This window comes from Larus michahellis, chromosome 12, assembly GCF_964199755.1.
Source record: "Larus michahellis chromosome 12, bLarMic1.1, whole genome shotgun sequence".
In the NCBI taxonomy this organism is placed as follows: Eukaryota; Metazoa; Chordata; class Aves; order Charadriiformes; family Laridae; genus Larus; species Larus michahellis.
In genome coordinates, this window is record NC_133907.1 from 11,758,979 (window position 1) to 11,784,404 (window position 25,426).

The 25,426-nt window shown below is 59.5% G+C and overlaps 3 protein-coding genes across 9 annotated transcripts; 2 read left to right on the forward strand and 1 right to left on the reverse strand.

The window, feature by feature from the left end:
• Window positions 1-30: 30 nt before the first annotated feature.
• Window positions 31-13,879, reverse strand: LOC141750139 (uncharacterized). Of its 7 annotated transcripts, none has more exons than XM_074604771.1 (9): window positions 10,322-10,693; window positions 9,293-9,493; window positions 3,771-4,095; window positions 3,123-3,327; window positions 2,369-2,612; window positions 1,174-1,356; window positions 838-903; window positions 623-708; window positions 31-449 (listed from the first exon to the last, which is right to left on the reverse strand). In XM_074604771.1, the coding sequence occupies exons 6-9, from the start codon at window positions 1,207-1,209 to the stop codon at window positions 146-148; spliced, it is 492 nt and encodes a 163-aa protein (XP_074460872.1). In that variant the 5' UTR covers window positions 1,210-1,356; window positions 2,369-2,612; window positions 3,123-3,327; window positions 3,771-4,095; window positions 9,293-9,493; window positions 10,322-10,693; the 3' UTR covers window positions 31-145. The 7 variants fall into 7 exon arrangements, with proteins under 7 accessions (XP_074460872.1, XP_074460870.1, XP_074460868.1 ...); XM_074604769.1 differs by having other exon boundaries at window positions 1,174-1,707; XM_074604767.1 differs by having other exon boundaries at window positions 1,174-2,612; window positions 10,322-10,696.
• On the forward strand, window positions 9,353-17,049 carry LOC141750138 (uncharacterized). Its single transcript, XM_074604764.1, has 4 exons — window positions 9,353-10,137; window positions 14,902-15,057; window positions 15,529-15,672; window positions 16,456-17,049. Exons 1-4 carry the CDS (start codon window positions 9,537-9,539, stop codon window positions 16,662-16,664), a joined length of 1,110 nt encoding a protein of 369 aa, XP_074460865.1. The 5' UTR covers window positions 9,353-9,536; the 3' UTR covers window positions 16,665-17,049.
• Window positions 17,050-18,386: 1,337 nt separating this feature from the next.
• PIGT (phosphatidylinositol glycan anchor biosynthesis class T) lies at window positions 18,387-23,830 on the forward strand. Its single transcript, XM_074604763.1, has 12 exons — window positions 18,387-18,636; window positions 18,973-19,150; window positions 19,971-20,098; window positions 20,586-20,686; window positions 20,844-20,930; window positions 21,193-21,280; window positions 21,362-21,459; window positions 21,758-21,923; window positions 22,023-22,223; window positions 22,771-22,936; window positions 23,071-23,154; window positions 23,290-23,830. The coding sequence occupies exons 1-12, from the start codon at window positions 18,387-18,389 to the stop codon at window positions 23,540-23,542; spliced, it is 1,800 nt and encodes a 599-aa protein (XP_074460864.1). The 3' UTR covers window positions 23,543-23,830.
• The last annotated feature ends 1,596 nt before the right edge of the window (window positions 23,831-25,426 follow it).

Consider the following 25,426-nt stretch of genomic DNA (forward strand, 5'->3'; position numbering starts at 1 on the left):
ACGGCTCCCCGCACCCCGCCACAACACATGAAAAACACGAATACAACTCTTTATTAACAACAACACAACTACCTACAACTCCTAACAACTATTAACAACTCTTACAAATATTAACTAACAAAAATATTAACAACTAACAAAAATATTAACAACTAACAAAAATATTAACAACTAACAAAGCACGAGGGCATCGTGCGCGGGGTCCCTGCAGCGGGGACCACCCACCCCAGCCCCAGCCCCAGCCCCAGCCCGGTGGCAGGAGACCCTCCCTCCCTGCGGCCAGTGCATGGCAAGCACGTGCCTGTCCTCCTGATGGCACGTCCACATCCATCACCTCCTCCTCCTCCACATCCACCTCCATCTCTTCACTTTCCTCCACCTGCTCGATCTCCATGTCTTCCTCCATCTTCACAGTCTCCTCCACAGCCTCCAGCACAAGTTCTAACATCCTAAGACAAGAGGCAAGCAGAAAAGTGCATTGGTCCTGCCCTGCGCAGCCGAGTGGACCCGTGGGACAGGGCTCTCCACACCCCTGCCCCTCTCGCCGGCCAGGGAGAGCCGTGGCCACAGCCCCAGCAGGAGCTGGCTGGACCTGGGCAGCTCCTTGGCCACCAGCACCCACCAGCGCTGACGCCCCAGTGCCTGCAGCTGGAGGCTCCTGTTCTTCTGCATCTTCATCATTTTGGTGATTCTCATGGTCTTATGGATCTGATGGTGCAGAGAGGGCAGGGGTGAGTGGCCCTGCTCCCTGCCCCATGGGGCCACGGGCACACACCCCGCCCCCCCCCTGCACAGACCCCGGCCCTGCGCCTGCCTGGGCGCCCCGAAGCTCCTTACTCGGTGCAGGTGGCCTTTGGGCTCGGCGCTGCTCCGCTGGCAGGGCTCAGCTCCCACGGCTCCAGCCTGGAAAGGGGCAGCGCAGGCACCGGCTCAGGCTCTGGCCAGCACCCGCCTGCTCCCGGCGAGCATCCCTGCGGCACCAGCCCGGGGCAGCCTGGGCTGTGTGTGGGGACGTGTCCCCCCGGCGCAGGGATGCTGCATCCCAGCAGGGCATGAGCAGCCCAGAAGGGCTTCTGCCAGCCCCTGGCCTTGCAGGGGTGGGGGGAGAGGGCGAGACAAGCTCCCAGCCCCCGACCACTGCTGGGTGCCCACCTCCGGGGAGCAGGGACGTACCTCTGCCAGCACAAGCATCTTCTTCAGCACCTTCATGATGCCAGTGGTATGGCAGCAGGTAGAGAGACAACAGTGATGGGCTCAGGAAGGAAGGAAGGGCAGAAGGGCTGTGGGTTCAAATGTTGGGATCTGGCGGGAAAAGCTGGGGCGTTGTCTCAAGGCAGCAGGCACGTGGCAGAAGGGCTGTGGGTTGATAGGCTGGGATCAGGCGGGAAAGGCTCGGGCGTGGTTTCAAGGCACCAGGCGCATGACAGAAGGGCTGTGGGTTCAAAGGTCGGGATCAGGCAGGAAGGGCTGGGCTGCGGGTTCAAGGCAGAAGGAGCCGGGCAGAAGGTAAGTGTCGGGCACAGGGCACAGGGGATTCCTTGTGCCCGTCGCCGGGGGCTGGCTCTTGCAGCTGGAACACGGGCCATGGCAACAGGATTTCCAGTGACAGCTGCACAGTGGGGATGAGGATGATGCCTTCATGGGCTGCAGATCCATGGGGAATGTTGGGGAATTTTTGTTACCCCTCAAGGCAAATTCAACACCCTTCTGTGCTTAAAAATAAAATAAAATGAATGAACACGGTGCTAGGCAGAGTCCTGCCACCATCACTAGTTCTTCATGGATTCCCCAGAGATGTGTCACCAGCAGATCCCTTATCCCCACTTGTCCCAGCACCCATCCCTCAGTGGTGGCATGGGGCACCTCAACCCGGCCATGGGTCCATCCCCCAGCCCAGCTCTGCTGCCCAAATGGGGCTCCTGAGCACCCCCAGCCCGAGATGGCTGCAGGACAGTGCTGGGGCTGCCTCTGCTCTCCTCCCCGAGGGAAAACCCCCTCCCTTGCAGGGATTCCTGCTGCTTCTGCCATCCCTGCTGCCGGCCAGCGCAGCCCCTTCTGCTGCTGGGCCGCCTTGCCCTCCATGCCAGGGCATTCTTTGGTCACAAATTCCCACAGCTGCGCAGTTACAATCCCAGTTTCCCCTTCAGAGATGTGCCTGGGAGGGTGACACAGCTCAAGGCTCACCTGGGAGTGCGGTTCCCCCTCCCGAGTGCAACCCCCAGCCCTGCAGTCCCAAGGGGGCAGCTCCGGCTTCCCCTTCTCCTCAGCTCCCGACACCCCCTTGTGGGGCCCAGGGATGGGGACACGGGGCAGCCCAGGACACTGGGGTGGGCAGAGGGGACCTGCCAGCCCCCCGTCCACTCCTCACCACCTCCTCTCAGAGCAGCTCCAAGCTGCAGAAGGGCCGGGGCATAGGGCCAGCTCCACGGGGCGAGGACCATCTCCTTCACTCTTCCATCGTCCCACGAGCAGCCAGAGAGCCATCCCACACTCTCCCAACTTCCTCCAGCTCACACACGGCTGTGGGGGGTGGAATTCATCCCCATCCAACCTCTGGATGCAGGCGGCAGTAGGACATGGCTGTGCCCAATGTGCCCAACACACACCGAAGGCTGCCGAGGAAAGGACAAGATGTGCTGCCATGAGCACGTGGCAAGGACTGCCTGCTTTAAGAATGATCTAAAACCGCTCAGGAGGGTTGAACTCAGACATCCCTGTGTGCGTTTGCACACAGACTTCATGCACACAGCAGCATCCCCCCATCCCCACCGGCATTTCCCTACTGGAAGCTCCCCCTCCTTCCCCGCTTGCCCCGGCTCCCTGAGCCCTGGGATGTGCCCATGGTGACTCACAGCAGCAGCCAGTGGCTCTCGGGGTGGTGGCAGGAAAGGCCAGGGAGTGCATTTGCTGCAGAGGCAGAGGGGGAAGCACTGCCGGCTGCATCCCTGGGAGTCGACCACCCTGATCCTGCCACCAGCGTCCCTGGGGAAGGGGAGAAAAGGATGCTCCCAATGGCATCACCTTCCTGCTGCTCTTGGAGAGGAGGAAAACCAAGCTGGCCCTGGGGCAGGACTAAAAGGCTGGCAAGAAGCAGCACAGCAGAAGCAGGAGGTTGTCCCTACCTTGCATGGTACGTCATCAGCTCCCCTTCTCCTCTGCAGTGCTTCTGGCCCTGGGCATCTCTCACAGCCCTGTCTTCTTCTCAGCACCATGCCAGTGATCCCTCGATGCCTTTGAGCTGAGGCTGTAGGACCTCACCGGTGCGTGCCCGCAGTCTGACAGTCTGTCCCACATCACCGTCTCGGTGTACATCCTCGCTGCCGTCCCCTGCTCGCGGTACCGAGATGACTGTGAGCAGCACTTTGCCAAGTCAGGGAAGGCGTTTTCACCCAGCCGTGCTTAACCACAAACCAGAGGCAGAGCATGTGCCTTAAATGTCAGGGGTTGGAAGTGGTGTTTTTGGCTCTCCTCCTCCTCTCACCTCCCCTGTGGCTGAGCAGGGCCCAGGGGGGTCTCGGGACCCTGGGCTTCTGGGATGGCCATGGGGCTGAAGCCACATCGGGATGCCCAGCGCTTGCACGGCACCAGCTGCATGGGCAATTTCCCAGTGCCACCCTCTGTTCTGCTGGATCCCCACATAGCAGCATCGGTGGAGTCACCTTGGGGAAGGCTGCAACCCACCAGTCCTGTGTTCCCAGCCACCTCCAGCTCCAGCCCTCTTCCCACCCCATGGGTTCAGGTTTCCCAGGACGAGGGGCTGCAGCGCGTACCTGGCCGGGCTCCCCCCTCCTCTCCTGCGGCTGCTTCGAAAGGCGGCAGGGAGAGCGGGAGCGCCTGTGCAAGCAGCCTCCCATGCTACCCTGTGGGGTGACCTTCTCCAACAGTGCTCAGTGCCTGTGGCACAGCGCAGGAGACGGGACGAGCTCCCGCACCCTCTGGCTCAGCCTGGCGAGGAGGTAAGGGCTGCACCGACCCCTTGCCCAGGTGGGAAGGGTCTGGCCATGCTGGTGAGGGGTCCCGGTTGCGGGGCAGGGTGCGGGGAGCACGTGGCTCAGCTCCTTGCTCACTGAGTTGGGAGGCAATGGGGTGTCCATCCTGCAGAAGGGAATAACATGCATTTGGGGGAAGCCCAGAGCTTGGCAGAACCGTGCCGGGGCGAGCGGGAGGGAGAGGCAATGCCACCACCTCTGCAGCAGGCTTGGGCGCATGGCTTTGCACCAATTTGTCCCTGCTCCAGGCTTCGCTGGGGCCAAGGATGCAAAGCTCCCGTTCCACAGGGAAGGAATCTCTCCCTTCAGAGACCCCCACGGACAAGCAGGGAAGTTGCAGACCCCGTTTGAGGGCTGACTCTGCACAGCCAGGACGGAGCTGCAGAGCAGGGCCATGGCACAGCCCTGCTCAGAGCTGGCTCACGCTGCTTTTCCGTTAAAGCCACCTGAGTTTTAAAGCTGATGGGGGGAAAAAAAGCATGATTATGGCAGAAAAAAGCATCCTGCGTGTCAGGGGCTCCAGCATTAACTCTCATTGTGTTTGTAGCCGCTGTGGCAGTAAATAGAGCCGGTGGGATCTCCCCAGTGTGGGGAGCACCCGCAGGGCAGCCGGGGCCGGGAGCTCTTCGCAAAGAGACAGGAGGCGAAACCCGTGGGGGTGGTGGGAACTGCAGCTGAAGCTCAGAAAGCCAGACGGGTATCGTAGCACCAGGCAAACCCCTGCAACAGCCCAGGCCTCTCTGACACACCATGGCTTCACCTCCCTCCCTTGCCTCACCTTCTATCACCTCACCTTCCCTCCCTTCCCCTCCCCTCCTCTCGCCGTACCCCTGTACAAGGGGGTTCAACCCCTTGTCCTTGCATCTGTTCTGCCTCCTACCTGACCTGACCATGGGTCACATCAACCCCGACCCCTAGAAGCGTCTTTTCTTATCCCTCATTACCCCTCCCCACATACCCCACAGTGCCCCCAAGATGTCACAGTGAGATGGGGACAGGAGCCAGCCCAGCCTGGCCCTGCTCCCCTTCGTCCATGGATGGGCACCAGCCTGGCTCAGAGGTGCCACAGCAGCCCCACAGCATCTGCAACCCTTAAAGGCTGCAGGGACAAGCCAGTCCCAAGGGCACTTCCCTCCAATGCCATCGTGCCTAATGCTCTCAGGACGCAGAGAATGATGCTGCCAGCCCAGGATCCCTGCCAGCACCTGGTGTTCCCCATCCCCTCTAACCCTCTGCTCGGTACTCTCCTAGATGATGCTGCTCTCGGGGTGGGACAGGTGAAGCAGCATTGCTGGGACCTGCCCACAACCCACGCAATGCCCCAGGACACGGGGCTGCCCGACGGCAGCGAGAGCAGACCCCTCGCAGGACGGCTCAGCCTGCCCCCAAAGAAGCGGGAGCTGATGGAGAGGAAAGCCCTCCTGGCCGAGGACAGCCCCGAGCAGCCCATCTCTGGCAATGCCATGGCAGCCACCCTCTGCCAGTGGCAACCACAGGCGAGTTCCAGCCGGGGCATGCAAGGGATTCTGACAGCGTGGCGGGCATTGCCGATGGGGCAGCACTGGGTTGTGGCAGCCTCTGGGCACCGCGGCTGCCTGTGGAAGGGGCTGGGGCACCTCAGACCCTGAAGATTCCCCGCAAAACTATCACAGAACCAGGAGCTGCCAGCACACTGTGGGCTGGACATCACTCAGCAGGCAGGCCAGAGGGCTGGGGACAGCGGTGGCCCTGCCAGGGCACTGGTCCCCAGCCAGCCCTATTGTACCTTCAGGGGATGAGACCACGGGGGGGACAGAGCTGGGTGGGGGCTCTCCCAGCCACACCATTGCCCACAGCCTGCATTACGCAGGCACAGGTGTATTACGGACTGCCTGCCCCCGGTTTGGCAGTGGGTATGAACGAGCTGGGCAGGGAAAGGGCCAGCTGCAGGATGCTGCGGCTGCCCCAGTCATGCTGCCTGTGACCTGCTCAGCAGCCAGGCATCACCCCCCCAGCCCCTCGGAGCCCCCCAGCCCCTCACCTCAGCCTTCAGCTGGCGCTGCCCCTCTGGAGCCACCTCCCAGGGCTGTTTCCCCACATGGGAAGGGCAAGGAGAAGCCACCTGCCAACAGAAGGGACATCCCCAGGATGCCCACACCAGCCCCTACCCACCTTTCTGCCTCCATCTTGCTGTCTCCCATGGGACCATCCCATGCGTTGGTCTATTCCCGGCCGCTCTGCCCTGTGGTCGCGTACTGGCAGCGCCGAACCCCATCTCTTGCTGGTGAGTTCTGGTCCCTGCTGCTGCCGATGGCGAGCACGGCCTTCACACTGCCCCACTTCCAGCAAGGCTCCCTGACAGCGCTGCCCGGGGGCCGGCAGAAGAGGGTGGAGGAGCTACAGGTGGAGGATTTCCTGGGGTGCACAGCAAGCGCGGAGCCGCACCTCAGCCCCTGTCTGGTGCAGGGCATCTGGAGGAGCCCGCACCCCGGCTTTGCCTGCCTACAGGTCTGCCTCGGGGACCAGGACAGGCAGGTGCATAAGGTACTGTCCTACGGAGAAAAGAGGACACTGGGGGAGCAGGGGACCCCCTGCCCACCTTGCCCAAACATGCAGGGTACGTGGTGGTCACCAACAGAAGCAACTGTCCTTTACCCACCCGCAGCTCTTGTTACCCAAAGCAACTCCATGGGCTCTGCAAATGTCCTTGCAGAGCGGTACCAGCCAGCCCTAAGCGGCTCCTGGCCTCCTGATGGTGCTGGTTCTCAAAGCCAGGCTGGCCCAGTCCCTTCAGCAAAGGGGGTCACTGGCCAGGGAGGGCTGGAGTGGGTGAACCCAGCTCTGCCACTGACATGCTGCATGGCCTTGGTCATCTCCCTTGATGCAGAACGATAAAAAGGAGCTGTGGGGTCCAGCGGGGCTGGTGGGTTTACCAGGGGCAAACGCCCAGTGTCTGAGCATGGTTACCAGCATGACTGGGAAGGAGCCAGCTGCCCAAACTGTGGGGCAAGCAGGCAAGAGCAGATGGCAGGGGGCTGCTCCCACCCTAGCCTGATGCAGGAGCTCTCCTCGCTCTGCCCAGGTGGCTGCAGAGGTGCTCCAGGAGTACCCCTTCTTCGCCAAGGGCTGGGGCTGGGTGTCCTGCTGCCCACACATGACCTCCTAGCTCTACCAGCTCCCATGCCAGCAGCTGGCCATTGGGGATGTCTGCATGGTGTGGAGCCTGAGGATGCAGGGATGCGACACCCCCAGGGCTTGTCAGGAGCCTCCCCCTGGCACCACACAGGGACCACTAGAGCCAGGACTGGGCTCCCCTGCCTCCGGGCAGGACATGGCCAAGGAGTCAGCCGGCTCCTGGCATGGAGCGGTGCTGTGAACACCGGCCAGGCGGCACCTCGGCACTGCCCGGCTCCCCCCGCCTTGCCTCCCTCCCCGTCCCTGCCGAGATGCTCATTGCTCAGCAGCCACATTCCTTCGAGGGTGTTTATGGCTTTTCTGTCTCCCCGCTGTCCCAGGCTAAAAATCGCCCCTTTTAAGGGAGCCGCAGGACTGCGGGTCACTGGAGCCTTGCCAGCTGCGGGCTGCTCCCCTGCAATCTATCGCCTCATTTACTGGGAAAGCAGCCTTGTCCTGGTTTTCTCTTGACTCCACAATTTACTGATGGAGTCAAGCTGCAGCTCACTCTCAGCCCCGTCCACGCACGCCTCCTAGAGAATAAGATCTATTTTTCACCAGCAAGTGATTCACCTGCCTGGCACTGGTTCACCTTTCCCTGAGCAGCCAGCTCCTCCCCAGCTCCATCCACAGCCCACAGCTCCCTGACTCACCTCCCAAATCTCTAATAAACCTGAGCGGGAAGGGCTGGGGGAACAAGTCACGTTACATTTCCTCCCGCTGACGGGTGTGCTTTGATGCTGGCTCCCCTGGGGACTTTTGGCAGGAGCTGAGCTCTGTGTCATGGAGAGGAGAAGAGGCATCATTCCTACCTGAGCTTGTGACCCGGATCTCCAGGGGACACCACCCAAGGACCTGGGCATTTGCGGTTAGGGCAAGGGCTGTTGACACAAGACAGTGCCATCAGCCTGTGCTGGAGGCACAAGGGAGGCTGGGAACAGCTGAGGGAGACCCTGCAGATATTTGGCAAGGCTTAATCTTAGGGCTCCCTACCAGAAGTGGAGGCTCTCCACCGTCTTCAGTGTCACCTCTGTCCCTTCTCACCTTTTGGCCAGGGGCAGGCACGCTTGGCCATGAGCGAAAAAAAAAAAAAATCATTATGTGGAGCTGGCTTGCCTGCGTTCGTTTAATTGGAATAAAATGGGTGCCCCGCTGAGCGGCACGGCTTGTGCTGAAGAGCCTGGATGAGTCAGGCTCCGTGCCGATGATATCACTGCCCTTCCAGCCCCCTCCCAGGAAGGCAAGATGGAGGGGCCGCTGCAGCGGGGGGCCTGGGAGCGTGTCACTCTGCACGGGTGGCACCCACACACACCGTTCCCACGGCGGGGACTCGGGCTGCAGCGAGCCCCAGGGAACTCGGGGTGCTCGGGGGACTCATGCACAGAAACAGCCTCCACGCCTTGTGGTAGTAACTGGTGCCAATTGACACAGACATGTCACATAGCAGAGACCTGAGCTAATTCCCCGGCCCTGTTTCCTCGCCTCCCCGCCGGCAGGGCAGGGCAGGGGGTCAGCAGGGACAGTGGCGAACGGGTGATGCTGCCCGGAGGCCATGCCAGACCCCACGGAGCTGTGCGTGAACCGGAGCCCGCAGGTACCCAGCAGAGATTTACTCCTGCTCGGTCTCTCCTCAGAGACCGAGCCCCGCCTCCTGCTACACCAGCCTGGCGCCCCCCCCAGCTCTCCAGGGCCAAACCACAGTGCCGGCATACCACGCTCAGGTGGAAACTGTCAGGGAGGGTTGAGGGTGTTTTTTGGATAAGGATAAACTTTCACATGAGCAAAGCTCATCCCCCGGAACCACTGCCACGTGTGTGAGCTGATGCCAGTACCTATGGGCAAATGCACAGGGTGCGGGCACCGGGTCCCCAGGACAAAACCAGTTTTTGGCAGCAGGAGCTCCCAGGAGACAAGGGGGGACAGCAAAGCAACAGTAGCCAAAACAGAGCTGGGACACAAACAATACCCAGTTATCTTTAGTCATCCAGACAGTGAGACAAACGCATTGGGAACGGGACATGCCACAGACACTGGAAACTCCCTTTCAGCCAGAGAAAAGGGCAGAGTGGATGCCCCCCCCCGCGTCCCGGCTCGGCGGTGACCATGCTGCGGGCAGAGCTGGCGCTGGGCACGGCGAGGCACTGACTCACCCTGCTGAGATACAGGAAGGAGGCGGGCGGCCAAGTCCACTTCTCTGGCAAGGAGCAGCCCTGGTGTGCAGGGCTGAACGTGGGAGAAAACATCCCACATTGGCATCTGCTGGGGGCTGAGGGTCTGAGGAGGCCAGGGGCGAGCTGGGGAGGGAGCCCACGGCCCATCCACGCAGTGTGCTGTCGTCTCTCCTGCGTGATCTGGGTGTTTAAAGAAGAAAAACGGGGAAAAAAGCAAGGACGAATGGTAACTGTGCTCCCTGCCCAGGCACAGAGACCCCAGCCCTGCCCACCCCCTCCACAGGTGGCAGACCACCAGCAGCCCGGCGCTGTGGGGCACGCAGCTCTGCCTGGGGCTGCTGTGGATGGGGGGGGACCCTCTGCAGAGACCCCTCCTTGGGGACCAGGGACCCCCCACTTGGGGACTCTCTATGGCCCCCGTGAAGACCGGGTACCGTGCATGGAGACCCTGGGGACCAGCCACCCTGCACGGGGACCCTCTGCAAAGACCCTCCCTGAGGACCGGGGAGGGGCCGTAGGACTCCCGCAGCCGGCCCCGGTGGCCCCCAGTAACGGCGGGCAGCCGTGGGCCGGAACCCCGCTCAGAGCAGCAGCCGTTCGGCGGCGCCGCCGCGATGCCGCGGGGTTGGGCGCGCTGGCACCGCCCCGCGCAGCGCCCAGCGCCGCCCCGCAGCGCGCAGCATGGGCGAGCGGCGGCGGCGAGCGGCAGGGGGGTCGGCAGCCCCGAGCTGAGCCCCGACCCCATCCCACCCGGTGGCAGCAGCAGCCGCCCGCCCGCCGCATGTCGGGTCCCGGGGCGCAGAGCCGCAACCGGCGGCTGCCCGGTAAGTGCCGGTGGCGGGAGGCGCTTGGAGGGAGGGGAGCGGGGATCAGCACCGGGGGGGGGCGTGCAGGGCTGGGGCTGCCCATATCCACCCCCCCCCGGAACACCCCTTGCAAAGCAGCCGTACCCCCCCCCCCGCTTCCACCCGCCGAACCCCCAGCCCCGGACACCCCCGATGCACCAACCTGCTGCGCCGGCAGCGCTCCCCGGGCTGCTTTGGGCTTCCCCGGGAGGCTCCGTGCCTGGGATGGGGATGCTCGGGACCCCCCGGGACACCTGCTGGGAAGTGGCTGAGCTCGGGGACCTGTTGGGCCACAGGCTTGTGGCGGAGTGGCACCGGCATCCCTCGGAGCCCCCGGGAGGAGCGGATCCCCCGTGGGGTTGAGAGGAAGAGGAGGCTGAGCAGAGCAAACACATCAGTGAGCGGCGGCCGGGGTGACAGGGGGATTGTGGGGGGACAGCCTGCCATGGATCCGTGCCCGGGGCTTGGACACTGTTCCTCGGGCGCCGCGCTGCTCTCCTGGCTTTCTCGTCCTTGGCTTCTTTCTGCTCGAATCGAAGCAGGGGCCCGTAAATAGCAGGGTCTTATGACACAGCCTCTGCTGGGGAAGGAGCTCTGGGCGGCAGGGATATTTTTAGTGCTGAGACGCAGGGGATTTGGAGATTGCTTGGAGAAGTGCAGGCGATGAAACCGCTGCACAGACAGGGGTTACGAGGTGCCATGTCCTCCCTCTCTAGTTTTCTATCCCCCCCCAGCTTTTCCCAGCAAGCAGCTCTGCCAAAACCACTGCCTCCCTCGCACTCGCCTGGTGCATTTCCTCTCACTGGGGCTACGGCTATTTTTTGCTGTGCTGCAACACGAGGTCAGACGTGCCAATCGAGAAAAGACCGTGCAGGGAATTAACGCTCAGGCAGCCAGCGTGTGCAAGCATCCTGACTTAGCATGGCCTGACCCTGCGCGATTCTCTGGGGCATTCCCAGCTCTCCACTCCAGCCGCTTCTCCGAAGGCTAAAGGAGCTGAAAGCCCTTGGGATTTACCCTTGTCCCGCAGCAGTTTTGCTGGGGCAGCGTGATAGGGAATGGCTTGCGATCTCTGCAGGGCTTCCTGGAAGATACTATGGCAGCCAAGGAGCTGCGTCTTCTTCCCCACTCGATCTCCTTACAGCACTGCGCGCAGGGACCAGGAGGGCAAGGCGCAGTCCGGCAAGCCGGGCAGCGGTGGGGTGCCCCGGGCCTCTCTGGAGGAGCGGAGTCAGGGGATTGGGCTCTGGGAAAGTGCAGGGAGAAGAGCAAAATTTGGCTGGGCCAGCCTGCCCCAGCTCGTCTCATTCACCAGGGAACTGGCCCATCCTGGGAGGAACCCCTCGCTTAAACTCTGCTCACCTTCCCATCACCCCCTGTCCCTTTCCACCGCCCAGATTATTTTTCAGGACCTTCTTTAAATCCCTCAAAATCTCTGCAAGGTACTGCAGAGCCATGGCCTCAAGAAAAAGCCGTCCCCATCCCCTCTTGGCCTTGTGCCTCCACTAACAAGCCTTCTCCCACCCCCAAATACGCCCCTCCTATTCACCAGCACAGAGGGGGAGTTGTACTGGGATCCCACAGGCCAAAGAGGAATGAAAAACGCATTCCCTCCCAGCAGAAACGCAGCCAGATAATTGAACCGTGCTCCGCTCCCAGCCCAATACTGGGTCAGAGAACACCCTAAAATGGTGATCCCGGCACCCTTAAGCCCTGCCTGGCCTTCGCCCCATGCTAAACACACACCAGGAGTTGCTCCTCTCCCAGCTCATTTCAGCGAAGCGGTGGATGGGAGAGTTCGTAGCAGTTTGCTTCGTGGCCAGCCCTCCCGTGCCTTTCCCTACCACAGAGGTGGCCATGAGCCCACACCATGGGAAGGTTGGCTCCTTGGCGTGCCCCAGCAGGGCAGAGGGACCAGTGGGGCTGGCATCCTTGCCCGCAACCCACCCTGCAGGCAGCTGCTTGGGAGCAGGCAAGAAGGAAATCCCTGCCTGCACCTCCTGGGGGAGATCCTGCCCTGCCCATCCAGCCTCTGCACCAGCGTTTGGCCCCAGTTCCTCTCCGAGCTGCGCTGGCTAATAAGCCATGAGAGCCGGAAGGATTTGAAGGCAGCGGGGTGCTCGGTGCCATCGCAGCCGCGCTGGGCGGTTCAGCCAGCAGGGAAGAGCCTGGCTCTGAATGCTGATAAGCCTCCAGCCCCTTGGCTGAGCAGGCTGTAGTAATAACCATGACAATAGTAATAAAAGCCAGGCCACCAGCAGGTACCGACAGATCCCCCACGGTGCACAGGGGCTGCTTTGTGTGTGCGAACGTGTCCAGCAGTGGGAACATGCCAGCCGGATGAGACAATCCCCGCGACTGACAGCCAGGGAGTGTGACCGGCCGTCACATGGGGAAGGGCCGCGGCAGGGAACGCTGCTCTCCTTTATTTCCCCGGCAAGCGTTGCTGAGAGGCGGCTACACTAGCAGGGCTGTTCGCTCCCCCCAAGCCCGGAAGAGCCCCGGGAGGGGGGAAGGCTCCGTCCCCGACTCTCACCACGGTCACGGGTCAGGCAGGGCCGGGCACAGCCCAGCTGCCGTCTCCCGCTGTCGGCATTCCTTACATAATGGGATCTCAGTGCTCGTGCCCGACTCTCCGGCGAGAGCTCGAAAACAAGTTCATAAACAGGTCCTGCTAATTTCTCCTGCGAAAGAAATCCTGGCGCCCACAGGAATGCTGCCACCAGCACCCGTCCTGACTCTCCCAAGCACCCTTACTTCAAGTATCGGTCACGTGCAGATGGGCAGTGAGAACATTAATGGCACAGATCAGTCATGCCCAAGGCACTTGGGGCAGTGCCCACTAGCATTTTGGTTTATTTTGTATTTGCACTGCAGGGGGATTTAGAGATCCTCCTCCTTACCTCCACGCTGGGGTCCCTGTGGCAAGATGCCACACGGAGAGCCAGTCTGTCGCCCTGAATCTGGGAGCCAGTGCAGCCTCTGTCCTGAGTCCAGCGGCTCTCCGTGGTGTGGTGAACCACAGTGGTTTGCCATGGATCCGGCAGAGCTGGGCTGGGAGGCAGATCTCTGCCTGGAACAGATGGGACAGGGCTGACTCCAGCTGCTGAAGGGAGCCAGCTCCATAATCAGTGCCTTGGTCACCCCCTCCTTGTCCCTGCCTCCATTCTCTTTTGCAGATAGCACAGGGGAAGCAGGAAGTTTTTGCCTTACCCCAGCAGTGATGCGATGCAGCCTTGCAAGAAAAGCTTCACTGGCACGGTGCGTCCGCTGCCATAGCTGTTAGCCGGGGCACTGCACAGCACACTGAGCCTCCACACCAGAGCAGGCACCCAGTGTTTGGGTCAGACATACCAAAGCAAAGGCCCCTTCAGGTAGCCAGGATCACCACCCTGGGCATTGCAGGAAGACGCTGAGCAGCCAGAAGAGGACCAGAGCCTCTTCCAGAAAGCGCATGGTGACTGGCCCTGAGTCACAGTACATCCCCATGCTGTGCTGCAGGCACAACCTGGCCTCCCAGGGCAGGCGCCTGCAGACGATGGGGTTTAGCTGAAAGATGACCCAGAAACGGGGTGCACAGGAGTCCTGGAAGGGCTCTCGGGAAGATGTGCCATTGATCTCCAGGACTTCTCACCAGGCCCACCGCCTCTCTCCCGTTTGGGTCCTATGCTGCTACATATTGCTGACAGCCAGCCCCGCTGCTGTCGTCGCCCCCGCTCCTGCCAGACAGGGTGGGGATGCTGCTTGCTCCGTTCCCTCCTCCCCAGCTTGGAGGAGCGGAGGGTTTGGGCCATGCTTAGGCAGAGCAGAGGATGTTTGTTTGGTTTCCTTGGTTACTGCACTGCCTGCTCCAGTAATCACATTTTCCTGGTGCTGGCTGGGCCAAAAGCAGCAGAGGAAATCTGGAATGGCTGAGGTCAAACACCAGCCTGGGAACAGCCGGGGCCACCAGCCACAGCCCCTCTGTGCCATTGGGTCCTTGCTGTTGTGGGTACCCAACTTGAAAGGGAGGTACCAGGCCCAGGGATGCAGCAACAAGCTCCTTCAGCAACAGCCCGAGGGCTCCCATCACTCCCTCCTGTGCGAGCCAGGGACACAGGCAGCGGCGCTGAACTGCAGGAGGAATTACAGGAATGAAAATGTTTGTGCAGGCAGAAGCCAAGCTGGCTGTGCAAGCAGAGGATGTGAACGGGGGAGCCTGCGAGCGTGGGTGCGGCTGTATTTATAGTGACGGTGGTGGCAGGGGTGCGCGTGTGCAGGGGTGACAGGGCTGCTGATGCCTTTTATTCCTTATGCATCCCTCAGCCCAGAAAGCCTGGAGCACTAACGCCAATTCTTGTCACTGGGAATTTCCCCTGCTTGTTAGCGTTCACAGACAACCCTCTGTTTTGTAGCAAGAAAACTGAAACCTAAACATGTGCAAACCATGGCTGATCTCATAACAACACCCTTTCCCTCCTCGATAATTCACTTCAGCAGTCGTGAATGCAACATATGAGCTCCCCACTCCTGGGTGCCCTGCGTCTCAGAAGCACGATCTGAGGCTCCAGCACAGCAAGTGCTGGTGACGTTGCCGTTCCGGCGTGTAACGTCTATTCATGGTGACTAAATCAATGTGTGCTGGTAAAGCAGAGCAGAAGGGAATCACCAACCCCCCAGCACGGCCGTACTGCTGTGAGCTGGGACAGGCAGAAGGGCTCAGACAGCCCTGCCTGGTCCAACCCTCCTCACCTTTCTCCCCAGCCGACATGGAGCAGGCACAGCGGAGCCTGGATGCAGAGCAGATGCAGCAGCAGCAGCTGAAACTACGGGACCGGCAGAAGTTCTTTGAGGAGGTTTTCCAGCATGATGTGGATTTCTTCTTCCCTATGTCTCACCTGCAGATAGAGCATCGGAGGCGTAAGTGGTGCAGGCACCATCATGGGGATAGGGGTGTTTCAAGGGAACAATGACACGGGCGTTAGAGATTGGCAGGACATCTTCAGTCTAAAGGCGGCTGGGGACACGCGTGTCCTGCACTGAGACAGGACCACACACGCTGCATGTGGGTGTGCTGTGGATTACTCACACCACTTAACTGAAGTCACTGCACGTGGGTACCCAGGCTGGCGCCCTGCATAGTCACTGGCTTCAGACAGGCTCCTCCAGGCAGCAGTTTGGGGTGGGCACAGGGACTGCAGCGAGACAGCAGGGCCTTCCAGAGGGATGTTTTAAGGAACATGATTTTCTTGGGGGCCTCTTACCAGCAAGTAGAATTCCGTTTCCCATGGCAAGGCTGCCCTCTCTCCTCGGGGTCTTGCCTGCACAGGGCTCACAGCGCCCTTTGCCTAGCACTAGCACTCGCCTTTTCACTGGCCTCTGCCTCTGCAGCCCCCTTAGGCAGCATTTCCTCCATGGAGGTGAACGTGGACATGCTGGAGCAGATGGACATGATGGACCTGTCAGACCAGGACACCGTGGATGTGTTTCTGGGCTGTGGGACAGAGGAGAGCAGCATTGCTGGACCCCTGCCAGGTACGTACAGTCCCCAGCTTGTTGAGGGCCAGGCTGGGAGCTCTTCCCACCCCCAGTGCCCACATGGACTTATTCCTCAGCCCTGGCCACCCTGCGTGCAGATCCACACACACCCATACAAAGACAACCATTACATGCTGGGGTCTGTGAGGTTGGAGGACTTCACCCTGGGCTGGTCCATGTGAGGTCCTCCATAGCCCAGAGGTACAGACCCCTGTAAATACCTTACCCTGCAGAAGACAGGAGAGCCCAGGCACTTTCCAGAGTCTGTGGGGCAAATTCTTTTGTCCTGAAGCTCCTCTGGAGCAGCCAGTGTCTTGTTAGGATTTCCCAGGTCCCTCCACGCTGCAGAGCTCACTGTGCTGAGTGGGAAGGCTGCAGGACCTCTCCACCTCCCAGACAGACCCCAGGGAGCTGGGCTTGGGTCCCACAGGGAAAGCCCAGGGTGCCAGCACCTTCCTCCCCATGCACACACGCTGTAGTGATTCACTGAGGCCAAGCCGAACGTCTCCTTGCCTGCTGCAGCCAATGGCCTCACACAGCATGGCTCCAAGCCGTGTTTCACGCGAGACAGAAAAGACTCCACTGCCAAAAATGGGGAAGGAATGTGCAGCACTGCCCAGAGCCAAGCCGGGGGCGTGAGGTGGGGAACAACCATGGCAGTCACATGGGGAGCAGCCTGCCTAGAAACAAGACACATGCATTGGAGGGGCTTTCCATGAAGCTTAGGGAGCAATAAACCTCCAGAAGCCTTTTTCTTTCTCTTACCGCTCTCTCCTCCAGGGGCAGATGCCAGCCAGTGCCCAGAGGAAATCACCCTGCAAGTGCCCAGTGCAGCCGAGAGCAAGTCACGCATTTCCTCCACGTCCTCAGTCTCCACGGATCTGAACAGCCTGGACACCAGCGAGGAGGGGGCCGAGACCCCCGTGGTGCAGTCGGATGAGGAGGACCTGCAGGAGGACAGTCCCAAAGAGCAGGTGGCAAGAAGCTAGCAGCTAGCTCTGCCCCACTCCCAGCCTCCTCCGTACGGACCTTCCAGCCCAGAGGAAGGAAAGCTGCTGGCACTCAGTAAACCCCATCCTGGACTGCTGCCCTGCAGGAGGAGAGAGGTGGTTTTCCCCTCCTCTCCCTTCGCAGGTTCTCCTGGCAGCCAAAGGAGAAGGAAAGGGGTATTGTAGGCTCCCAAAATTAACTCCTCAGGCTTTGCTGCTAACACTCCCTGCTTCACCCCCCCAAAATGCTCAGCATCCCACAGCCCTACCATTCCCAGAAAGCCATTCCTTGGGATCCCAGCTCCCCATGTCCCACTGACAAAGGTCCTGTCCAGACAAGCACTTAACAATGGCATACAGAGAAATAACACTCCGATCTAAACAAGCAGTGGGTGTGCGTGTTATTGGGAGAAAACAGCACTGAGGGTGAGGGTTAGGTGGGAACTGCAGGAGGGAGTGTGGTGTAAAGCCAGCATGCTCAGGGTGCCACGCAGGAGCAAACAAAGCCCAGCTCCAGCATAGAGACGATTCCTGCACCCAGGGTGGGAGCAGACAGCACGTACCTCAGCAGAGAAGGGCTGCTGTTAGTGGAGCACATCACCATACTGAGCAACTTGGGTGCTGCCTCCAGGAGGGAGAGGGCCAGCATGGCTGCTGGTGGCCTGTAACTACCTGCCACAAGCATAAAGGGGGATTTCCCATGCAAATCGGCTGAGTGGAGAACATCAGCACACACAGCATCAGCAGCTGTGGCTCCCCCAGCACAGCATGATGGCAGCAGCTCTGGCTGCAAGCTGCTTTAGAGGAGTAAAGGATGAGCCATCAAAATGAAGACAACCTCCTACAACAAAATTTGCAACCTCCTACGCTTGCTCCCTGCAGGAGTCAAGCACAAAGCCGGCCAGAGGCTGGCTGCCGCTATCAGTGGCTGCAGGCCAGGAAAGTGCTGTCCCTGCTCCGGCTGTGTCAGCACAACCGTGGTCAGCCCCAGGAGGAATGGAGCCTGGGAGATAAGCAAGAGGAGCCAGGGACCGGTCTGCATGCCGGCTGTTTGTCAGGGGGTGTTCAGGCCTTACTGCACTCCCTCCTGTGTTAGCCAACCCTTCGTCAGACCAGCTGGAAGGACCAGCCAGAGCAGGAGGTGCTGTGAGATCCATCAGACTGCCACCCCCAGCACTGCCTTGCTGTGGCTCCAGTTTGCTTCCTCCAGGGCAGGGGGGGCCCTGGGGTGGCAGCCGGTGGAAGCAGGGTGCTTCCGGGCAGCTCTGCGCCCAGAGATAGACCCTGCCTCCGGAAAGGAGACTTCAAGGAGAGAGGGCAACAGCGAGAAGAGCCGAGAAGAGGAAGTCATGCCGGTGACAGGCACAGACCTCACAGAGTCCTTGTGTACGGCAAAGCCTTGCAGCGGACCACCCAAGCTCAGGCCGCCCAAGAGCTTCCCCAGTTTCAAAAGCCAGGGGAGAGAGCCCTGGGGGAGCACCCCACAAAATGGACACGCTCACTCCTGAGACTGGAGTGTGTGGCTGCTGGCTGCTGTCCCTCAGCCAGGCGCAGGCACAGCCAGGCGGGTACTTCCCCCGCGGGGCCGGGTCAGGTTCCAAGGTCCAGACCTGCTCCTTGCAGCCGCTCCTCGGCCCATGGAGGAGGAAAACCGCCGGGCCGGGCCCGCACCGTGAGGGAGGAAGCGAGGCCTCGCTGGGGCTCCAGCGGCGCCGCGTCTCCATGGCAACCCCGGAAGCGGCCGCCATTGGCCGGGCGACCGGAAGCGGAAGTGCTCTGTGGGGCGGGAGCAGCGGGATGCTGGCGGCGGCGGTGCTGCTGCTGGCGGCGGCGGGGCCGGCGCTTGTGCCGGTGCGGGCGGGGCGGGACGCGCTGCGGGAGGAGCTGCTGCTGAGCCCGCTGCCCGACGGCGACGTGGCCGCCACCTTCCAGTTCCGCACGCGGTGGGACGCCGACCTGCAGCGGGGCGCAGGTAGGCCGTGCCGCTATTGGCTGGGGCAGGGGGTGGGGCTGTTTCATGAGGGTGACGACGCCACGTGATGACGTATTGCATGGGGGTGATGACATCAGTGGGGCAAATGACGTTAGAGGCAGGGGTGAGCGGGAACAGGGCACGGCAAGGCGATGGGGGCTGCAGTGACATCAGCACAAAGGGGCTCGGCGTGGTGATGCAAGCAGGCTGCGTGTGACAACGCAAGCAGGAGTAGCGCCAAGGGATGACATCACGCGTGGCCAGGCCCTGGTGTGACGTCAGGGGCAGGGCCCTGTGGGATGCAATGGGGAGGGCAGGGACTAACGCTGCCCGCAGTCTCTCACTACAGGCTCTTCCCAAAGGCACTGGGGCGGCTGGTGGCGGCGCTGGGCGTGCGGGAGCTCCACCTCGCCCTCACCCAGGGCTTCTGGCGCACCCGCGTCTGGGGACAGCCGCCCCTGCAGGCACCCGCTGGCGCCGAGCTCTGGGTCTGGTTCCAGCCCACTGTCACCGAGTAGGTACCCCAGCCACGGGTCTCTCCCTCTGGGTCCCCTCTGCAGACACTGCTCCTGAGAGCTGTTGCCCTTCTCACACGGGGCAGCTGTGATGTGTGCGGGGGCCTCCTGGATTGGAAAATGTCCACTGGAATAAAGAGCCTGCAACCCTAGGAGCAGCATTAAGGAAAAGCAGAATGTAGCCCCACTCAGTGAGCAGGGCAGGATGTGGTGCTGAGGGAAAACCCTTGTTCACTGAAGGAACAAGTAATTCCCTTATGGGCTCTGTAATAACAGACCCCTCTCTGCAGGGGTTATATCATGACCTCTCATCTGTGACTCACTTCCTTTGACTCCCACCCAATACCTGTCACCATCTTCCATAGCACACACAGCCCCTGTTGGAGCCACAGCGGCTCTGCATGGACTCCCAGAGTTTTCTCCTCCCTACACCTGGCCTATTCCGGGTCTGCTGGTTGGGTCAGCCTTCAGAACTGCACCAAGGTGTTGCTTTAGGTCTCACAGCCTCTTCCCCATGCCCCCTGCTCTCCCAGCCCCTCTCCTCGCGCACCGGCTGCACCCATCACCAGGTTCCTGGCTGCGTGAAGCCCTGCCAGCCCAGGGACTGCCCCTGCAGTGAACGTCCCCCACATCTCATGTGTTAGAATAAAATACCAAGAGAGCTGGAGAGTGTGTGACCAGCAGCCTCTGGCTGCACGCTCCTTGCTGCTTCTGAAAGCCAGCGTGGTCATCCCAGTGTATTTATTGAATATTACTGACTTAATGCTTGTTCGGAGGATTTGAGCTGCTGAGTAGTCTCTGGTATCTGTTCTCACACAGTGTTGACAAAGCCTGGGAAGAACTGAGTAACATCCTCTCTGGAATATTCTGTGCTTCTCTCAACTTCATTGACTCGACCAACACAGTCATACCAACAGCATCCTTCAAACCCCTGGGCTTAGCCAACGGTGAGCCCGGCCTGCTTTTGTCCGCACTCTCACTCTTGCCTCTAGCTTTAGTTCTGACCTGTGCCACTGTGGGAAGTCCGGGGGCAGGTCCTGCAGCCTGTACACAGCCTGGATCTGGCTGTGTACAACAGAGTCTGTTAACCTCCTCCTGGAAGCATTTCCTCTCCTGATGAATGACGTGCAGTTGAACAGAGGAAACCCACAAGCAGTATGTGGCAGATTCTCCCAGGCCCTCGTCTGTCTCTGAAAAGCATTTTATGAAACAGTGAGGACTGCAGGATTGAAAGCACTCATGAAAAAATTCTGCGTACATATTCTTTACAAATCACTCTGAAAGAGTGGGATCTGTTCCTCATCGAGCTCTTGGCATTTCAGGGATACTGAGAGGGGGGTAGGCTGTGGGGTATATGGTGGGATGGAACAGGTCTGCTTCTGCTCTCGTACCTGTAGCAGTACCAACCCGTTGGCCCTCTGCCTCCCTGCGCAGGGACAGATCACCGTCTCCTGCGATATGCTGTCCTGCCCCGGGAGGTCGTCTGCACGGAGAACCTCACACCGTGGAAGAAGCTGCTCCCATGTGGCTCCAAGGTAATGGCAAATCCTGCAGCCTTGTTAGGCTACTCCCGATGGAGCTGGGTTCCTGACAGCGACCTGGGAGTGTGCACTGAGAAGCCTCAGCAGGACCTTTCTCTCAGTGGGAGCAGAGAACCGACCCGGGGCTGAGTTTCTGCTTTTCTCCCTGCAGGCTGGGCTTGCTGTGCTGCTGAAGGCCGAGCGCTTGTTCCACAGTAGCTACCACTCGCAGGCAGTGCACATCCGCCCCATCTGCAGGGTAAGCGCGAGGCTCGGGGCTCCCTCCTTTAACACTCGCAAGAGAAAATCCAAAGCTTTCTTGTACCACTGCAGGGTGACACACTGGTTTGCCCAGCTCCTCTGCGGTGGGTTCACTGTGTCTAATACAGTTGTCATCCTGCTCTCTGGTGTCACCCGCATTCTGATGTGATTCTTGCAGTCCTGGTGGAGTTCCAGCTCCCTTCTGGTGTTCTGTCCCTCCAGAAGGTGTGATCAGAGCTGCCTCTCTTTCTGTTGTCCAGGATGCCTCCTGCCTGGCTGTGTCCTGGGAGCTCAGACAGACCCTCACTGTGGTCTTTGACACCTTTTCCAGTGGCCAAGGAAAGAAAGGTAAGCTTGGTGGCAGTGTGCTGTGGTCCTTGAGTGTCCACAGCACTTCACTCAGCCTGCCACTGACTTTGCCTCCCGCAGACTGGTCCCTCTTTAAGATGTTTTCTCGTACACTTACTGATGCGTGTCCTCTGGCATCGCAGAGCAAGGTCTATGTTGACATCTCCCCTAAGAACAAGGTAATGCTCACGGACAAGAGAACACACCCTGCTCCCTGAGTTCAGCTATTTCATGTGGCTCTGAAACATCCTCACTTCCACCCCCTGCATGGCTGGGCCACCCAGGAGCCCTCTGGGGCTAAAGAAGCGGGGTGGTTTCCTTCCTCTGAGCAGGGCTGCAGGGTTGAGTGTGGTGGTGTTAGTAAGAGTGCTGAGCTGTCTGTTGGGTGGGAAAGCTCAGGGCCAGCTGGAGGCGCTTTGCCCAGCACTGCCAGTTATTTCAAAGGGCACTTCTTTCCTGGTCCATTTGCTTTCTCAGGAAAAGGAGTTACTGGAAGTGACACCCCCTCCAACATCTGTACATGAAGCTATTGTCCAGGGAGACAAGAGGACCTATGCTGTCTATGACCTGCTGAGCCCCTCGCTCTTCAATACATCTCGCAGCCTCAACGTGCAGCTGAAGTGGAAGCGGCCCCAAGACAGCTGTGAGTGACCAGAACTTCACCTGCACCACTGGTCAGGGTTCCAGGCCTAAAAATCCTCTGGCACTGACCCCTATTCCTGTGTCCCTTTCTCATTTGCAGCGGACCTGCCAACACCCATACTCCATGCTCAGCGCTATGTGAGTGGATATGGGCTGCAGACCGGAGAGATCAGCACACTCATCTACAACACTCACCCATACCGGGCCTTCCCCGTCATCCTGCTGGAGACTGTGCCGTGGTATCTGCGACTCTATGTGCACACTCTGACTATCATCACAAAGGGGAAGGAAAACAAGCCAAGTAAGTCAGCCCTCCCGGGAGCACATGCCACCTGATTCTCTTTGGCACAAGTGGCTCATTCCAGAGATGGTTTAGTCCCTCCCTTGGGCCCCAGTAATCACTGGGAAACAGGACTGGGAAACAAAACATTTTAGAATGTTTTCCTAGCCTCCAGTTCAGCACTCACAGCAGATGAGACTTTATTAAGTCTGTTTTATAAGAGGCACATGGACAGTGTTTCATAATCCAACAAGGGTCTAAACCAAAGTGAATTGATTTTTATAGTAAAGGAGACTCGATTTAAAACTGATGACTGGGTCTTATTTTGCATTCGTACCTTTCCTGTGAACACCTGACTTTCACCTGACTTTTCATAGGTCATCAGCTCTAAAGACCAGCCCGATTTAGCTTTAACACATGCTTTTTGCTACCCGTGCATCTTCACTTGCCCAGAAAACCTCTCCCAGGATAGTGGAAGCAGAAGCACCCATCCCGTGGGAGGTGTCTGAGCAATGTGAGATTGGACAAAGGTCCCACCAGTGCCACTGACGCATCTCTGTTGGGTTAGGTTACATCCACTACCAGCCAGCCCAGGACCGGAGACGGCCACACCTCTTGGAAATGCTGATCCAGCTGCCAGCCAACTCTGTCACCAAGATCACAATCCAGTTTGAGAGGGCTTTATTGAAGTGGACAGAGTACACGCCTGACCCCAATCATGGCTTTTACGTCAGGTAACAACATACTTCAGCTCCTCGTCCCCTTCTGGGCCTCATGTACGACTTGCTGCCCAGGTCTCGGGATGGGAAAAACTCTTGCTGACTCTTTGCTGGCTGGACTGATGCTAGCGTGTCCTTTGTCTCCTCAGTTCATCTGTGCTTAGTGCCCTGGTGCCCAGTGTCATTGCGATGAAGGACGCGGATGTGGAGCAGAGCCCTCTCTTCACCTCGCTGTGAGTGTGCCTGTGCTGGGGAGCGGGGCCGTACCACAGTGCCTACAGGCTGCCGGCCGCTCTCATCCAGACTAGTGAGCACGAAGCAGTGATCTCATGCAGGCTGACACTCCCTTTCCTGCTTCCACTCTCCAGGTTTCCTTCCTCTGATGGCTCCAGCTATTTTGTGCGCCTGTACACGGAGCCGCTGCTGGTGAACTTGCCGACGCCAGACTTCAGCATGCCCTATAATGTCATCTGCCTGACCTGCACTGTGGTGGCAGTGTGCTACGGCTCCTTCTACAACCTGCTGACCAGAACGTTTCACGTGGAAGAGCCGAGCCGTGGTGGGCTGGCCAAGCGGCTGGCCAACATCATCCGCAAATTCAGGGGGGTGCCCCCCCTCTGAGAGAAACCAGGGCAGCTGGTGCTGGCTGTGGGGCTCCATGAGGAGACCCAGGGAGCAGTGCACTGCTGCCTTTTGTCTTAAGCCTGCTCCATTTTGCTGCCTGGATCTCTCTTTGGGATCCAACAAGTTGAGAGATCGCTTCCATCGTTAAGATGGGAAGCGGTTCTAAGCCCCTTGACTACTGAACTGCACTGCGACGGGATTGGGAAAGGGTTAAGACTTCTGTTTGGGAGAGGGGTAATTTATGTGCTGTGAATGATTCTAGAAGTAAACTTGAGCTGTTTTGTACATGTGTGCTGCTCCTGGTTAGTTTTACTTCCACAACCCCACAGGCAGAGTTGACTCCGTAAGACTCAGTGAGCTGCTGAGTCTCGAGGTGCTACCCAAGTCAGCTGGGAAGAGATGCAGACACAGGAAGGGCAAGGGTTGTGATCTGCAGTGAAGAGATGGGTTTATCTGCTCTACCATCTCGCCTTCTACAACTGCCACATTTCACGGCCCCCTCCTGCCACGCTTCCCCACATTTGAGACAGTTTGCAAATTAATTTTGGGGCATACCAAGGGTTTGGGCATACCTCAGCCATGCCAAGGGTTTATTTTCTTTCTCAAGAAAAAGCTTTTCTTGCTCCCAGCTTCTATTTGCAGCATTTTGAAATGCTGCAGCTCCCCCCTCTGCTGCAGCACAAGATTCTCCTTTTGCCTCCCTGGTATCATTTCTGAATGTCTGCCCGACGGCTCCCATGCACCCACGGTGTCCCCAAAGCTTCGGGGAGCCCCGAGGCTCAGCAGACCCCAAGCACAGGGCTGTGACTGGCCGGGTTCTGCTGGTGGGCAGCAGCCTCAGTCCTCCCTGGGCTGGGAATGCAGGAACACTGACACCACTGTGCTCTTCGGTTCTTTCCATACAGTTCAAGGTACCGCCTTGCGATTCACAGAGCAGCGAGAGGCCGCTGGTGATGCTGCTCGGCCCCCAGCAGTGCCGTTTTCTGGGGTATGGCCTTTGCATCTCGGATGTGGCTTTTGTGATAGGAACAGACAACTGCCTACAAGCAGCTAAACAAAGCAGAAGGAAACCATTAGAAGAAATATTCCCCAGAATCAAAGCAAAGCACAGCCAGAGGTCTTTTAAAAGCTTTTGCTTGAACAGAAAGACCATAAACCCCCCGTTTCCTCCTGTCCTCCACAGAACAGTCTGTTCCCACTGGCCTGGGATCACCTTTCCCTTCCCTACTGGAGATGCCCTTCTCCCTGCAGCTCCTTACGGATCCACTCCACTGGATGGCTCCATGCAGCCTGCAGGGCAGAGCTGCCCAAATACGTGAGTCTGGGACAATCCCTGCTTGCTGAGGACACCACAAGGCTGGGAGCTCATGCTGCTTCCAGCCACAGGACTGCTGCTACAGCTCCACCAGCCAGGCTTCAAGTGCAAAACGGAATTTCTTTACAGAAAGCTAGAACTACAACCAAACAAAACCCGAGCAAGCGCACAGCTCCCGCAGCAGCGCAGGGGCAGGGGGACACAGCCAGGAGTCTCGGGCACGAGGGTCTATGTTGCAGTTTACAAAAGAATTTGGAGACCTCAAGTTGTTTCAGGATAAATCCTGCAGACTGCAACCATCAGCACATGCTGGAGCAGCTCAGAACGGCCAAGCTGCCCCCAGCCCAGCTCCCCAGGTGAAGCCTGCGTGCCACAGGCATTAGGTGGGATCCCATAAAGCCCTCCGAGCACTGAGGCCAGCACCCATGGATGCAGCTGGCACCACAAGCCAAAGCAGACAAAAATAGTACAAGAAACAGCACTGCTGCAAACCCAACCATCGCTTCTGCAGGAAAAAAGGTCCCTGTGCTGAGGATGATGAGGGCAGCCTCTGCCAGGGCCAACCG